The sequence below is a fragment of the Schistocerca nitens genome, chromosome 1, assembly GCF_023898315.1.
Source record: "Schistocerca nitens isolate TAMUIC-IGC-003100 chromosome 1, iqSchNite1.1, whole genome shotgun sequence".
Lineage (NCBI taxonomy): Eukaryota > Metazoa > Arthropoda > Insecta > Orthoptera > Acrididae > Schistocerca > Schistocerca nitens.
This window is the reverse complement of record NC_064614.1, coordinates 355165408-355182912: the sequence shown is the minus strand read 5'-3', so window position 1 is coordinate 355182912 and position 17505 is coordinate 355165408. Positions and strand designations below refer to the sequence as shown.

General features: G+C 40.1%; 1 protein-coding gene across 1 annotated transcript in view; it reads right to left on the bottom strand.

Moving 5' to 3' along the window:
* Positions 1 to 11825, bottom strand: part of LOC126248814 (3-hydroxyisobutyrate dehydrogenase, mitochondrial) — an 83886-nt gene extending 72061 nt beyond the window's left edge. The window contains exons 1-2 of the mRNA XM_049950226.1: positions 11654 to 11825; positions 7592 to 7674 (exon numbers count right to left, since the gene is read on the bottom strand). Of these exons, the coding sequence (XP_049806183.1) occupies positions 7592 to 7674; positions 11654 to 11663 (93 nt within the window). The 5' untranslated portion in view covers positions 11664 to 11825. The remainder of the gene's footprint in view (positions 1 to 7591; positions 7675 to 11653) is intronic.
* Between the last annotated feature and the right edge of the window lie 5680 nt (positions 11826 to 17505).

The following is a 17505-nucleotide window of genomic DNA, read 5'->3' as shown; positions in this document are numbered from 1 at the left end:
TCATCTGTCACTTATTCAGGCTGGACACCATTACATGACGTCTCACTGGGATGCTTTGAAATAGCATATCACCATATTCTATATAAAAATATTGACCTCCCACTGACATCTGGTTATTTTTACACCTGATGTGTCACCTACAGGTGGCATTGTGGCAATTTTTTTTATTATGTAGCTGGAGTTGGCCTAAAAAAATCCTGCTCATCGCATCTTTCATTTGACACCCAACGTCAACAGAAAGTGTCGGTTCCTTTCCCATTAATTAGTCTAGTGCATTATTCATTTTATCGATATGTATTAATAGGAACAGTAAAACACAAAGAATAACCAGTGCTCGGGGAGCAACTGAGCAGTGTTTCTGCATGGCAGCAGCAATCAGTGCGGGCCAGGACAGTGCTCTTGCTGCTGGAGTACTTGTTAATCTTCATGTTTTACTGTTGCTGTCAATACATACAGATAAAATGAATATCACACTAGACTAAACTGGGACCACTCCATCAAATGCACACATAAGATTCCAGTTTAAAAATTATTTTGTTTGTAATGGGAAACAGTTTGCAGCTTTCCATTGTCACTGGGTGTCACATGAAAGACAAGACTAGCAGTAATTGTGTGGGCCGAGTCCAGCTATATGTTGTAATAACAAAACTGCAAATATCTGCTGAAACTGCAGGGAAAATACACCTGACAACTCTTGGAAGATAGACCACGTATAGTATCACAACCTTACACTGTGGATGCTGGCCAAAAAAGTTTTTTTTTATATTCTGTAAATCAATAACCTACTCTCCCCCTTTAATCTTCCCAATGTAATCCCTCTCACTTCCCTTAGAAAGAAACTGCTGATTCCAAAAGCTAGGGTAATGTTGTGTTTTTTGTAATTATATGCCTATCAGTAGTGCTGATATTTTGCCTCCTGCAAATAAATACTGGCTGGCAACTCTCATAATTTTGTACATTAAACAATGCATTCTGCCAAAGGCTCAAATGTTTATATATACAACTATATACAGTACAACACTGTAGCTATTCATTCACATGAAATAACTGAGTAATCCACACACATATGTATGTTATCTCTTTTTATTATACTTTGTTTCAGCCAGACATTACTAGAGGACATTATGTACATCTTTTTACTACACAGTAATCCTAAATGACCCTGTTCTTTTGAAATAGCCTCCACAGCAACACTGAAAACCTTGTTATGACAATTATTTGTATTTAAAATCTTGACACACACTGAACTGTAAAATACAGTTTCTGTAATTATGGAAAATAAAAATACCACTGCATATCAGATGTCTAGTCACTGATATACTTCATTCACTGAAATCACTGTAGCATACTGGATAAACTGTTTCAACATTCCATCACTCTATATATTTTGAAAGTCTTCACACAATATGTGGCATACAATACAGACAGACACTGGCTTCTGGTTTTGTTTATTTGATACAGCACAAGACAGTACAACTTACAATAACATGGAACTACACACAGAGGCAATTCAAAGTCTGCAGCACAACAACATGTGCAAATGGCAAGAGCTGCATGATAACTAACAGTAAACAGCACTGTGTAGGTTGATCCTGGGAAATTCACATCGGCCTTGAGATAGATAAGCACTGACGTCACCAGGACTGGCGGTGCTAGTTTCAAGTTGGCACGTGCAGACAGAGGCTGACGGCATTGCCTCTGATGTCGGTCCCCACATCCGCAGCTAGCGAGCCTTAGCTCAGTGCATGAAGTAACTTCTGTGGCACACCAGCGCAAAGAGTTAGTTACTTGTGCAGCCAGTGAAGTGTACCAATCTGGAGCACAGAGGACGATGAAAGGTGCAAAACATATACACTCTTGAAATATATTCAATGTTGTTCAAGAGATGATCCATCTTTTTCTGTTCTTTTTAACTCCTGCATTCATTTCCACTTACACACCATTCTTCTTCCTTATTCTCTATCCCTTTTCTGTTTTTAGTTGTCTTTCATTCCACCTTATCATTTCTTTCTTTCCTCTTTCATGTGTCCTGCTTCCCTTCATTTGTGTCAATGTTCTTTTTCTCCTTTCCTTGTTCTTACTCTGTACCTTGTAATTAATTCATTGTTCAATTTTTGTTTAATGCAATCACTGCAAGACCTCTTTAACTATTTTGCAGTCATTTTAATCTTCTGTAGTTTTGACACTTAGTCCAATTTTTGTATAGATATCCCATCATGCAGTCTATTTTCCTGTTTTTTGTGCACTTGAACACACAGTGATTGTGCAGTTTACCAAATTTTTAGTAGTTATGTCATTTTAATAATTTTTTTATTTGTAGCTTCTTCGCTCCTCCTCATTGTTTAGCTACTTAGTACTTATTGCTTTGTGCTGCTCTGTTGGAACAGTATCTGCACCAGTACATAAAAACTGAATGACACTCATGAGCACCAATAGAAATTTATTCAGTAAGGAGAGAATAAAATTGCCATTTTATATAATGTTTTAATCATCACTTTAAAATATACTTAAAAAATTCATTGTTTTGTTTGTTTGTAGGTACATTTCTGCGGTCCTCACACAAATTGGAATCCTCCTGCCAAAGTACAGTAAGAAACTGTTCGAGGAGGGTGGAGGGTGGGGGAGAGGGTGGGAGAGGGGAGAGGGTGGAGGGTGGGGAAGAGGGTGGGAGAGGGGAGAGGGTGGAGGGTGGGGAAGAGGGTGGAGGGTGTGGGAGAGGGTGGAGGGTGGGGGATGGGGGAGAGGGGGATGGTGGGGGAGAGGGTGGAGGGTGGGGGATGGGGGAGAGGGTGGAGGGTGGGGGATGGGGGAGAGGGGGATGGTGGGGTGAGGGGGAGGGTGGGGGAAGAGGGGCAGAGTTGGGTGAGGGGTAGAGAGGGAGAGGGGAGACAGAGCTCCAACATAGAGTGGCATGCTTCATTATGGGCCATTTAGTAAGTGCGAGAGTGTTATCGAGATGCTCAACAAAATAGAGAGGGGGCCACTACAAGAGAGGCGTTATCTATCATGGAGAGGCATGCTACTGAAATTCTGAGAAACTACATTCCAATAATAATTGAGGAAGATATTATTTCCTCCCACATGTCTCACAAAATAGCAAGAATGTGAAAATCAAGAGTTCATAAGAAGGTTTATTGAATATCATTGTTCCCATACATCGTCCTTGAATGAAACAGGGAAGGGGTGAAATGTTGATGGTACCAGAAGTACACTTTGCCACACACCACAAAGGTGCTTGCAAACTATATATGTAGACAACAGCAAAACTATGTGAAATATTATCAAACAACAAATGCAGAAACGCGCGCGCGCCAGTGCGAGTGCGCATGTACACACACACATATATACAGGGTGAGTCACCTAACATTACCGCTGGATATATTTCGTAAACCACATCAAATACTGATGAATCGATTCCACAGACCGAACTTTAGGTTACAATATCTCCGGATGTAATTAACATTTTACAATGCAACAAACGGCACTGATTACGTATTTGTTTATATGTTCAGATGTGCTAACAAAACTAATGTGGTTCCATTTAAAAAAACTTAGGTTTGTGTTAAAAAACATACTTCCGTGCATTTTTGTAAACAATTACACTAGCCCCTCTCCTCACTTTCGGTCTGTGGAATATATATATATATATATATATATATATATATATATATATATATATATATATATATATGTCTGCTTGTGTCTGTATGTGTGGATGGATATGTGTGTGTGTGCGAGTGTATACCTGTCCTTTTTTCCCCCTAAGGTAAGTCTTTCCGCTCCCGGGATTGGAATGACTCCTTATCCTCTCCCTTAAAACCCACATCCTTTCGTCTTTCCCTCTCCTTCCCCTCTTTCCTGATGAGGCAACAGTTTGTTGCGAAAGCTTGAATTTTGTGTGTATATTTGTGTTTGTTTGTGTGTCTATCGACCTGCCAGCGCTTTTGTTTGGTAAGTCTCATCATCTTTCTTTCTTTTTATATATATATATATATATATATATATATATATATATATATATATATCACACACAGGGTGAGTCACCTAACGTTACTGCTGGATATATTTCGTAAACCACATCAAATACTGACGAACCGATTCCACAGACCGAACGTCTTTATATACCATACGAAAGCGCTGGCAGGTCGATAGACACACAAACAAACACAAACATACACACAAAATTCAGGCTTTCACAACCAACAGTTACTTCGTCAGGAAAGAGGGAAGGAGAGGGAAAGACGAAAGGATGTGGGTTTTAAGGGAGAGGGTAAGGAGTCATTCCAATCCCGGGAGCGGAAAGACTTACCTTAGGGGGAAAAAAGGACAGGTATACACTCGCTGACACACACATATCCATCCGCACATACACAGACACAAGCAGACATGTCTGCTTGTGTCTGTGTATGTGCGGATGGATATGTGTGTGTGTGTGTGCGAGTGACTTACCTTAGGGGGAAAAAAGGACAGGTATACATGAGGTGGGATCCAATTGTCATGAGTGAATGCACTCTGGAATAGCCAGCTCATCAATGCTACACCATACATGGATAAATTCATCACTTGCTTACAGACAAACACTACTCTGATCACCGAAGACAAGAGAATGGTATTAGACTCACCAGTCACCTCTTTCATGACATCAGAGTAACCAAGCATGGCCCGTGTCATAGTGTCAATGGTATGGTAGCCTAGCCAGCTGCACATTGGACTTTAATCCTGCTGCAAGCAGATGACTCTCAATGGTCCCTGATGACACAGCAGGTGCAACATTTGCCTGAATTTTGTCTGTGGATTATGTTGCGTCAGCCACCATTGTGTCAATCTTGATGTGTGCCTGTATTGTGTGAGCCTTTAGGATCTGGACTACAGGTGTGGGAATGTTCTTCAAAACACTGCTGAAAGTAGCAACACACCAACAATATGTTGTGCTCGACATGTGCAGCAACCAATTGTTCCATCCATCCAGCTTCCCAAAGGCCCATAGTGAGGCCCCATTCAAATGGCTGAAGCTGTTCAGCAGGAGTGTGTACTCATTAGTGGGACATGTTTGTACCCTATAATGAATGTTGCAAACACTGTTCACATCTAAACTCAACATAGGTACTGCCTGCAAATTCAAAACAGAAGGAGCACAGACAGGCCTTCTGATTGCCATTGATGGTCCCAACAAATATGTCACTAACTGTATAGCCCCTCAGTACACATGTATTATACCCTGGTACCACGGAATGCAATCCTTGAGTAATGTATTTTTTCTGACAGTGTATGTGATTATTCTTGTCCCTCAAGATGACAAAATCTAGGGCACGAAAGTCTTGCCGTGACTGCATGCCTTTGCTGTATTTGACAACTGAAAGTGAACAGCACAGTTAAGTGTATGTCTCTGGGGGAGGGGATTACATACAGGGTGGTCAGCAACAGTCTGAAAAGCTTGTAACAGTGTTGCAAGGTAGGTTGTGCTGAAAAATAATTGTTAAGAAAAAACTTCAACATGTTGCATCATTTCTGAGTTTTTTAGCATTGAAGTTAGCCTGCCAGGCCATTGTGCTTGCAAATTCAAGTGTCTTAGCAGAGACAGTGTCACCAAACATGTTGTTTCTTTGGTTTCCTAAAATTGAACAAGAGAGCGACACAAAAGTTCAGCATGGGATGGTAGTAAGGATTGAACCTGAGCCAAAGGCTGGGCAGGCTAGAATGCTACCATCTATGCTATGAGAACAATTGACACTAATTGTGTCTGGTGGACAACTTGAATCTGAATGTGCAATGATCTGACTGGCTAATTTCAATGCCAATTAATTTGGAAACAATGCAACATATCGAATTATTTCCAGCACAACCTACCATGCAACACTCTTAAAAGCTTTTTAGACCGGTTCTGAACGCTTGTATGTTAACTTTTTGGGGATATCCTTAATGCCTTACATTTGTTAAAACAAAATACCTCTTCTCCACAATGTCATAGAGTCATGTCAACACTGAATCCATATGGTTACTAACTCCATAGTTGACAGTTTCACATACTATCAAACACAGCCTACTTGAGGCAATCAGTATATTGAATGGTGGAGCACAATAACTGACATCCTTTCCATTATGTACGTGGTTTATTTAGTGGCTTTATAACACTGCATTGTGGTTTCACTGGGTTACCAGGAACAGAAAAGGATGTTAAGAGTGGAGAAGCAGAGGCAGAGATCGTAATAGAAATGGAGACAGGTGGGAGTACACAACCTACAGGAGGTTCACACCGGGGAGACTATAATTTAGTCTCAAAGGACTGCTTACACCAATGCAATTCTGAGATACCTTTGTTTAGGAAGAGGAGCTGGGATACTGTAGGATCCCTATGGTATGTACATCTTATATATTCGCTCAGCAGCATGGTTTAATTAGCTACTTAGATTGCACAATTTGCACTCTCACACACTTATTTGATGGCATGAGAAGAAAGGTTTTTCTTCTCATCCCATCCAGTAAGTCTCCCCTGACCCATGGTTCAGGGCAACTTTTTTGAACTCTCCCCATTTCCTACACCCCATCAGTCATTTCCTTCATCCCTTCTTCTTCCACTTCAATGCTTCTGCCAGAAGAAGGAGCCACTGGCTCCAAAAGCTTGCAAATTTTAATATCTTTATATGTGTGTTCTCCTGTTGCCACTTGATGTGTACATTTTTTATTTATTTTATTCCTTAAGGAGACCTACTGCATAAGGCATGGACAGTTCCCTGAGTAGATTTTCTCTTCTATCATTCTTTGGTTGTCATAATGTGTTGCATATGAAAATGGTTTATTCACACTATGTCTTTGGTGGGGTCCAGCTCATGAAGATAAAGTAATTCAACTCCTCTTCACTAACTCTACTCAAGGGTAAGTAGGGCAGCAAGCAACAATAATGTCAAGTACTACTTCTCTCCCAAATGAAATGAAGTAGATTTTCTATGTGCATGTGACTATGCAGTTCTGGCAGACCAGAAAAAATGGTACTCAAATCTCTATGAGACAGCAGGTTATGGAGGCTTCAATGTTTCCAAGATGTCCAGCATATCCCTTTTGCAATTAGTTTAATGATTTCCTTTGCTGTTCTTATACAGACACCCCTACAAACCTCATACATAGAAAAATGGGTTTTGCCTTCTTAAATGTGCTGTTTTACTTATGGGGCAGCTTGTAAAGCATACTGTCCTCTATAAACATCTCAGCTATTCGGTACAATACAGATATCACAACACAGAGAAAATAGTATTTTTTATAATATTCCTGTATACGAGAAATTGTTTTCTTTTTTTTCCTGATTACTACAAGCAAACTGATGGTAGCAACTTACCACTGAACATATTGCAAAACATGATGAAAGAAGACAGACAGTTATTCTGTTATAAGAAATCATGAGGAAATGTAGGGCAGAAATAATTAACAATTGCTTCAACACAAAGTAATGATTCAAAAAGGTGCACAATATTTTATAATTATATAAGGAGATCAAGCATTATACTTATTAATAGATGGTATCAGTACTTTAATCTAAATAAGTAACTAATGGTAAGTCATGAGTAAATGTTAAATACAATATTATGAAATGAAATACCTTTTTCAGAAGATTTCGTGCCATTGGTCCACCCATGTTCCCAAGTCCAATAAAGCCAATTTTGTTTATGCATTTCAGTGTGTCTGTAATACAATAAACAGATATATATTAAAGTGTTTAGGATTTTTACAAAAGTTTTCCTAGTGCTCATATTCAAACACAAGAGATAATATTTCTCATCATTACCACTGATCAATTTGAATGAATTTAATTAACCAAGGAACAAGGAAGTGACCTAACTGTTGTCAGTGGTTTAATTTGAATCATCAGCCACCACTGACACATTAAGTACTGACAGTTTTCTCAGGTTCTCTATGTCATGGATACAGGTTACATTGGACGAATTAAAAGCAAATGAGAGTACTTGTAGGGAAAGTGTTGGAGTTGTGCAGGACAAGCACTGCCTTATGTGAAAGTGAACAAACAGCTTATTTATTAAAATCATCTCAGGCTTCCAGCTGTGCCAAGTAGTTTAGACCCCCACGGCCATACCCCTTAAAGAGAAATCATCAATTTATTGGCATTGACACTTGTAAAACAGAGATCAAATCTTCAGAAAAGTTTGTTGTTGCAATTTTCAGTCCTAAGACTATATTGTGGCAGCTCTCCACACTTGTCTATATCAATAATAAAACTGGAGGAACATGAAATTTCTATGCTGGCAAATAACATGAGAAAATTAGCTATAGAATATCCAACACAGTGAACTCTCATTAATTTTCTGTTGAACTATGGTGTTGGCCACATTCCCATATTGCAAATGTCATAATGCAGAAGTTATGCCAGCTCAAGTGGGAGATGCTCAAGCACCTGCCCAACTAAACTGATCTCTCCCCAGGTGATTATCACACCTTCAGCCCCTCAAAAAGGGCCTTCAAGGGTTGATGACTCCTGTCAGACAAGGATGTACAGCAGACATTTAGGGACTGTTTCACACAGTAGGACAGAATATTTTACCAAACGGGTATCTCCAACCTGGTGCTATGGTCGGATTATTCCTAAATGCTCATGGCAATTTTCCCTGATCGCCGTAACATTTCTGGTTGTATGGCTGCCAAACAAACTTTTTGACTGCCACTTATACCCCTTATAATTGCTGCCAGTTACCTTTGGGAGTCAAAATTCCAGAACAGCTGACAGACACTTTTAAAAGTGAAAAAAACTATTCCTAGCTTTTGGAACTATTAGTTCCTTCCTCAGGGAGGAAGAGGGATACATTGGGGTGTGTAGAAAGGAGGGGCAGATCACTAACATGCTTGGACGAGAGAGAGAGAGAGAGAGAGAGAGAGAGAGAGAGAGAGAGAGAGAGAATTGCAATGAGGCTGAAGGGAAAAAAAGATCTTTTTCCCTCTCATCCTGAGGTCTGGATTAGCTGCCCCTCTTTCTAATCTTAACCCACATTTGCCTGTATTTCCTTCCTAACGAACAACCTAACAGTTCCAAAAGCTGCAAATAGTTTCTTTACTTCTGAATATGTATAATTGTATTCATCACAGGAAAACAAGCCCACGACATAACCTAGATCTTAGAATTCAAACTGAACAGATTGAGAGGGTGGCTATCACCAAAGGGGCAAACTGATGAAAATTTAGACTGGAAAGCCCGCGTCCCTTATTTCACTAAAAAGCTCAGTTCTGCTTGCTTTTTGTTACTTCTCATTAGTATCATTTGTAGTAGATAGCAACAGAATTGTCCTACTTGGCTTACTTCTAGTCTCCCATCCTCATTTTTGGATTAATAATAAGACAAACAAAAAAACTATTTTCACTATATAAAAATTATCAGTCAGGATAATTACCAACAGTTCAAGACTAATGCTCTCAAAACAATGATTTCAACAGCTAAATATTCTACTGTTGCCATGTCCCTATATATAAATAAGTGGATTAACATAAAAAAGGACACTGACAGTTTCAAAACTAATTCGGGTCTTAATTCCTACAATACAAAAACGTGCAGTGAAATGCATATAGAAATGATAAAAAAGCCTTCAGTGCAAAAACAAACATTCAGAGCAGTAGATTTTTCAACAAAATCCCACAACAGATAATAGGAACAAATTGTTATTAAAGTGCTATCATAGTGTGAATGAATATCTGTAAGAAATTTATTGTAGCAAATAACCATACACTAATGTGAATAAATATTTTGAACTAATGTGTTACAACTCAGGTTTCATTTGCATATAAATATCAGCTCTATGTATTTTGTCATACATTTTTGTAGTTCATTAGATTTGTACGTGTAGTTCTGAATGTGATATTATGTAGAGTTATATACACTTTAAAATCTTTTATGCTATGTTATTTCCCACAAAATCCATGCAATGTATAATCTCTCTGGATGAAACTGCTGCTGCTGCTGCTACAACAACATCGGCAGTTCTGGAATTTTGCCTCCAGAAAGTAAGTACCAGTATTGTTCAGCCATTGTGTCTCTCTGTAATTTTATAGTTTTCTGAAGTGAATTTTCCTTTTATTGTTGTTGTGGTTTTCAGTCCAAAGACTGGTTTGATGAAGCTCTCCATGCTGTTCTATCCTGTGCAAGCTTCTTAATCTCAGAATAACTACTGTATATTGTTATGCAGTAGGTAAAACTACAATAGATCCATCAAATATACATAAAATTATTTGACAGAGATAATAAACTGTGTGGAGGTCAGTTACCCAGGTCAGTAAAGTCTGTCTTCTTGATAGAACTTTCACTACACACAAACAAATACTAATTGAATACACATTAATAGTATTGGCTCAACTCTTCTTAGTGAAGAGACCATAGTAAAGTTCATATCCTGGAATGCTGTTCTCACTGTAGTGAATGAGAAAGTGTCAGTGTGTTGTGGCATAATATCTCCAACTCTGTAACGGAAGATCGCTGCCCTCGAGGAAGGGGGAGTTAGCATGCTCTCTGTGTTAGTAACACTTACACTTGTTATGTATATATGCTTACTAATAAATAGTGTGGAAATAGTATCTCCATACTGTGTCTCTATTCTGCTATTACCCCATTCCCCACAAATGTAACCAATATTTTCATATTATTTCCAGTGAGTTCAAATGTTCAACCTAGATTGCTGGCTTTACTGGTTGTAAGTAACATTTCATAATAGTCAAGGTTGTTCATCTCCAGATATTTGCAGCTGTGTACTTGTCTTCATTTATTGTTCTGGGTTGAGAAATGGCAATGGGAGATGCGGGAAATATATCAATTAAGGGGAGAACAATATTTCCCAATTTACTAATGTGAATAATATCCATTTTGATATACTTAGTGACAATGTTCACCCTACAATGTAGAACACCAATACATTACATAAGAAATGGATATGCAATTGATAGGTCTAATTTCAGGCTAGCAAAAGCCCACAACAGTTTTAAACAGATTTTGATCACGTGCCTTTTGACAAACAACTTAAGGTCCCAATTAGCTCCTCTGAATGAATTCAAGAGTATACTGACGACACTTAGATGATACTTAAAGCATTTCATACTATGTGAGAATCACAGCAGTGTAATTAAACAATCTGAAAGTTCTGCTGTTTAACTATAAAAAATTGAAGCACCATTAAATAGTAATAATCTGATCCAAATAGTGTGCCACACCGTATCATATAAGCACATATGAGGCAAACTGTAACTTACACAATAATATTTAGAGTATGTTCATCAGTAGCCACAAGAAAGTTTACTAAGATGATGAGCAGTCTAATTGCTGTCTAGCTACAAAATTTTAATGTTGGTTTGATTTGGAGCCATGTGTGTTTCATTTGATATTGTAATTATAGCAGTATACAAATTTTTTATTACAATACCAAATGCGGACTATTCTAGTTCCAACGCGAAAAACGTACTTCTAACGCGTAACTCATTTTAATGACTTTACATAATCTATAACTATGATATAAGGTGTTACGGGCCCAAAAGATGCCAAAATCTCTATTAGGAAACATCGTATAAAATCGTTTAAGATTCTTCACAGCAGTAATTCTGTAAGGGTTTTGCAGCGTCATTCACTGCAGTGCTATAGCGCGCAAAAGCAGGTACACTGTGAGGACATACGTACTTGAAATCATTTTCGAGCCTCAAAGCACAATTCAAAGCTTGTGCCGTAGCAACTTAGAAGCGTACTTAAAATTTATTTTGGTATTGAGGCAAAAATCTGGCAGCTAGAGGACGCTACAGTTCACGCACTCCAAATGCTTTCCCACACGTGAAAGCTACGGAAATTACGTAAACAAAGTTACGGAAGGTTAGTAAGGGTTCTTATCTGGTCGCTAAATGGTTGTGTATCTGATAACTTCATTTTATTTTGTGTGCATACTGACTCCAATACATATTTTAAATAGTTTACAACTTTACATTAAGATGTTTTCATTCAAAATTACGATGACTGGAAAACATCTGAGTATTAGCTATAATATAAACTGTTAATATAGTAAAAAAATATAAGTGAAAGTCTCGTTTGATATAGAGAGAGTCAAGTCTGGTTTTATCACGGACAAAATCAATTTGCATAAGCTTGTTTGGAAACGTATCTAACAAACAAATCCACGTTTACATGTGTCATCCATCGATATCATTGATTTATTTATTTATTGATGAGCGATTACTGCCACGTGCGTCCACACGAACCATTTTTTGTGTTCAGCTTAGTGCAAAAACTTCGAACAGCATTTGTGTATGCGTAATTTCCTGGAAAATGAGGCCATGCGTGAAACGCACTGCTTCCCGGCTTCGGTGAGAATCTTTGCGCTTTTTAGCAGACGACAGATAGCTTGGGACCATGTGTGTATGCGATTTACATGCAGTGTTGAGTCTGCAGGAGGCACGCTTAAATTTAAAGATGATTACAGACAAAGAAAAGTTATATGGAATGCCGCTTCTAAAGATTATTTGAATAAAAATTTTAGGTGTGGTGCCCTGAGCGAAAATACCACATAACAAGTTTCCGAACATATTACCGTAAAGAATAAGGTGCCGTAGGTTTCGAAGCAGGAAAACAGAGAACAATAAGCCAAAAATTTATAAAAAGTATATATGAAAACTGTGGACGAATATTCATGCTATGCATGGAGTGATGCTACGGCGACTCCTGAACAAATGAAATGTTTGGGTGCGTGTAGCTCCCGAACAAACTACTAGAAATAAAAATGTACGACACTAATGATACAAAAAGTACAAAATTGGAAAACACAATTTCCGTTCTAGTCTGTGAAATTCCCAAATTTGTCGAGTCTGAGGATGTCAGTATACATACAATCTTTCACGGTTAAAGTTGTGTAAACAGCTTTTTCCTTAAAAAAAATAGATATGACTCATTAACAACAGTTAATTAACCTTCACATAAAACCTGAGAAACTTCCTTATGTGTTTTTCAGGAATAATCACTGAAATGCTTTGTATTGAAATACGAAATAAATAGTTCTGATATTTTTATTTAGTATAAGAGGCCGGTTAGTATATGTTGGTTCAAATGGCTCTGAGCACTATGGGACTTAACTTCTAAGGTTATCAGTCCCCTAGAACTTAGAACTACTTAAACCTAACAAACCTAAGGACATCACACACATCCATGCCAGAGGCAGGATTCGAACCTGCGACCGTAGCGGTCGCGCGGTTCCAGACTGTAGCCCCAAGAACCGCTCGGTCACTCCGGCCGGGTTAGTATAGCTAACGAAATGTTATTGCCAGCCTTATCGCTGCAGTTTCCTATGCCGAAAATGTAAAATCTCGCTGTGACCTTATGAAATTTGCAAACAAAACGTTATCTAGATGCTTCTTTACCCACAGTCGCTTTCGCTTTTTCATTTTCTGCCGCCTTTTCATCACACTAAACGCAACACAAGCTTCCAAGTGGAATCACAGCAGACTGCTTGCGCAATGAGGCAACGTGTGGACACGAAAATGCCTATGCGTCCACAAGTGCTAACGGTGATTCCTACTAAAACGGACGTGACTTCTAGATCGTGTGATTTTCGGCGGAGGAGTACGAGATTCTGCCAAGTCTGTCATACATTCATCAGTCGTTTTGTACTGCGTCTACTGTGACTTGTCTGGTTTGTACGTACCAGTGTAAGAAATGCAACAAGCAGGTTTAAGGCGATTGATGGAAGTCATAGTGGTGGTACCGTTAACATCATATTCACTGCACTGTTTTGTTCTGCCTGTTGTTGTACCCATCGTATTCGCGTTTTGTGATGTGAGGCTGTTTTCGTACTATGAGGGGCGTTTAATAACTTTTTTCTCGACCAATTTTGGTTGAAAAAAACGCAGAATTTGTTGTGGAACATAGTGGAATATTTCTACTTCAGTCGCTATAGTTTCATGAAGTTACAAGTGGCAGCGAGATATGTAGCCCTCAAAATGGCGTCTGCAACGGAAGTGCGATGTCCCAAGCAGAGAGCTATCACTGAATTTCTATTGGCGGAAAACCAGGATATCATAGATATTCATAGGCGCTTGCAGAATTTCTATGGAGTCCTGGCAGTGAACATAAGAATGGTGAGTCACTGACTGAGGAATCTCTTATCACTGTGACTAGGATGCACAAGTTTGTCCGATCTTCTGCGTGCTGGCCGACGACACACAGCTGTGTCGCCTGCAATTTTGGAATGTGCAAACACTCCCAATGAAGGGTGCACTCAAATGGAAGCAGTATGTGGAAGATGGGGAGGTTACTCATGCAGCACGACATTGGCTCCGATTTCGACCAGTAATGTGCTACTATACGGGCATCAAGGTCTTCTCAGTGAGGTGATGTAAGGCCATCACAGTGAATGGAGATTGTGTTGAAAAGTAGGGTTTTGTAGCCGAAAGAGTGGGAAATAATACGGTGTATTAGAAACCTGAATAAAACCAAAAAGTTTTCAGAAAAAGGTATTGCATTACTTATTGAACATCCCTCATGGTAGTAATTGAGGAAATTCGTCTCACCACTTTATGAGAGATGTGCAAGTATAGTTGGATAATGGGGATGCCACTTTCTGTCATTCCAACCTGTCCAATTTTATTTTATGGTTTACTAGGCTAGGGAGGCTGGCTTCTCTACACCTAAGAGTCCTCCAACCCTTTACTTATAATTTGAGGTGAAAGGAAGAAAAAGCTCAGTAAAGACAGGCTTAGGCCATCTTTGGCTCCTGCCCTTCAGCCTGTTCAGATTGGGTGACCCTTCTGGCAACTAAGTTAACGCCAGCACAGCCCTCAGATCCAGAACAGAGAAACCTCCTTACCCACACAGACAATGTTAGGTTAACACTTGTCCCTTGAGGAGAGGCACCATTGACGCCGACTTTAAATACCTTCTTATATCAACTACACACATCAAAAAAAAGTTTTGCATCACCTCGGTCCTGAGAGTTCCAGAACCTGTACAGAAAATTGGAATAGAAATCAACATAAACATCATTTCCGCCCTTTTTATTGCTCATGAAAGCCACACATTGCATGTTGTACCACCATACATTGAGACCTTCAGAGGTGGTGGTCCAGATTGCTGTACACACCAATAGCTCTAACACCCAGTAGCACGTTCACCTGCATTGATGCATGCCTGTATTCGTCATGGCATACTATCCACAAGTTCATCAAGGCACTGTTGGTCCAGATTGTCCCACTCCTCAACAGCGATTCAGTGTAGAACCCTCAGAGTGGCTGGAGGGTCATGTCGTCCATAAACAGGCCTTTTGAATCTAACCCAGGCATGTTCGATAGGGTTCATGTTTGGAGAACATGCTGACCACTCTAGTCGAACAATGTCGTTATCCTGAAGGAAGCCATTCACAAGATGTGCCCAATGGGGGCGCGAATTGTCGTACATGAAGACGATAGCTTCGCCGATGTGCTGCCGATATGGTTGCACTATTGGTCAGAGGGTGGCATTCACATATCGTGCAGCTGTTATGGCGCCTTCTATGACCACCAGCGGCATACGTCGGCCTCACTTAATGCCACCCCAAAACATCATGGAACCTCCACCTCGCTGCACTCACTGGATAGTGCGTCTAAGGCATTCAGCCTGACCAGGTTGCCTCCAAACATGTCTCTGACGATTGTCTGGTTGAAGGCATATGCGACACTCATCGGCGAAGAGAACGTGATGCCAGACCTGAGCGGTCCATTCGGCATGTTGTTGGACCGATCTGTACCATGCTGCATGATGTTGTGGTTGCAAAGATGGACCTCGCCATGCACGTCGGAAGTGAAGTTATGCATCATGCAGCCTATTGCGCACATTTTGAGTCGTAATACTACGCCCTGTGGCTGCACGAAAAGTATTATTCAACATGGTGGCATTGGTGTCAGGGTTCTTCCGAGGTATAATCCGTAGGCAGCAGTCATCCGCTGCAGTAGTAGCCCTTGGGCGGTCTGAACGAGGCATGTCATCAACAGTGTCTCTTCTCTCTGTATCTCCTCCATGTCCGAACAACATCGCTTTGGTTCACTCCGAGACACCTGGACACTTCCCTTGTTGAGAGCTCTTCCTGGCACAAAGTAACAATGCGGATGCGATCGAACCGCGCTATTGACCGTCTAGGCATGGTTGAACTACAGACAACACGAATCGTGTACCTCCTTCCTGGTGGAATGACTCGAACTGATCGGCTGTCGGACCTCCTCCATCTAATAGGCGCCACTCATACATGGTTGTTTACATCTTTGGGCGGGTTTAGTGACATTTATGACAGTCAAGGGGACTGTGTATATCCTCAGGAGTTCTGGGAACCAGGATGATGCAAAACATTTTTTGAAGTGTGCATGAATTATATGTGGTTCGTCATATGCTGGCGGCAGAGGCTTGCAAACAGTGTCATGTCTAATAAAATCCTTGTTACATGTCGAAGGGTAAGCGAAAATGAAAGCATGGCGAGCATGCTGATCTCTCAGTGTGACTGGATGTAGTTCACGAATATCCGAAAGTAATTTCTGAAAAAAGTCTGATGCCCCAATCAGTTCTTTAAACATGTTGCTAAACACTTTATCGAGTAATCAAACTAGTTGATCATATTGGTTGATCATAGACCTGTTCTGTTGCTGTGGTGTTAAGGTCTTCCTTGATGGCAGTAAAAAGACCCTAGGTCAAATGCAGAGTGTCTGTCCAATGTCACGATTCACAGCATCTTAGAGACACTTTTAATTGGCTTTGCGGGGACTCATTTAGCCATTGCCTGCTGGTGAAATGCTGCACGTCAGATGCGCTTCATGCCTAAGAAAGCAGCGAGTAATGTGAGTAGACATGACTCTGCCTGACTCGATTGTTGGTGTTATGGAGACGCAATCCAAAACGATGATCCATTGCCGAAAAACGTGGCTGCAATGGTTTCAGCGGTTTTGTCGCCCATAGGAAACACTTCAGGCCAATGTGTGAAACAGTCGGTGTCGGTTAGACAGTAGGTGTGTCCTGCAGATGGAATTAATGGTCCAACAATATCTACGTGAACATATTCAGATTGTTGATTGGATGGGACAAAAGTGCTAAGAGGTGCACTGGCATTGCAGGTGATCATGTTATGTTGACAGGCCACACACTGGTGCACAAAAGCTTTACAATCTGTGTCCATTTTTGGCCACATAATTACTACCTAAACCAGCCTTGTTGAACTCCAGGGTGGGACAAATCATGCAGGGTCGAGATTGCCTTTTGATGAAAAAAATTAGAATCTGTAAAATCACAGATATACTTGGGTGGACCACTTAGTAGGGATATGAACTGGAAGGATCATGTAGGCTCAGTCGTGGGTAATGCAGGTAGCAGACTTCGGTTTATTGGTAGAATACTGGGGAAATGCAATCAGCTGACAAAGGAGATTGCTTACAAATCATTCGTGCGACCCATCCTAGAATATTGCACAACTGTATGGGACCCTTACCAAATAAGACTAGCAGGGGATGTTGAATGTATACAGAGAATGATAGCAC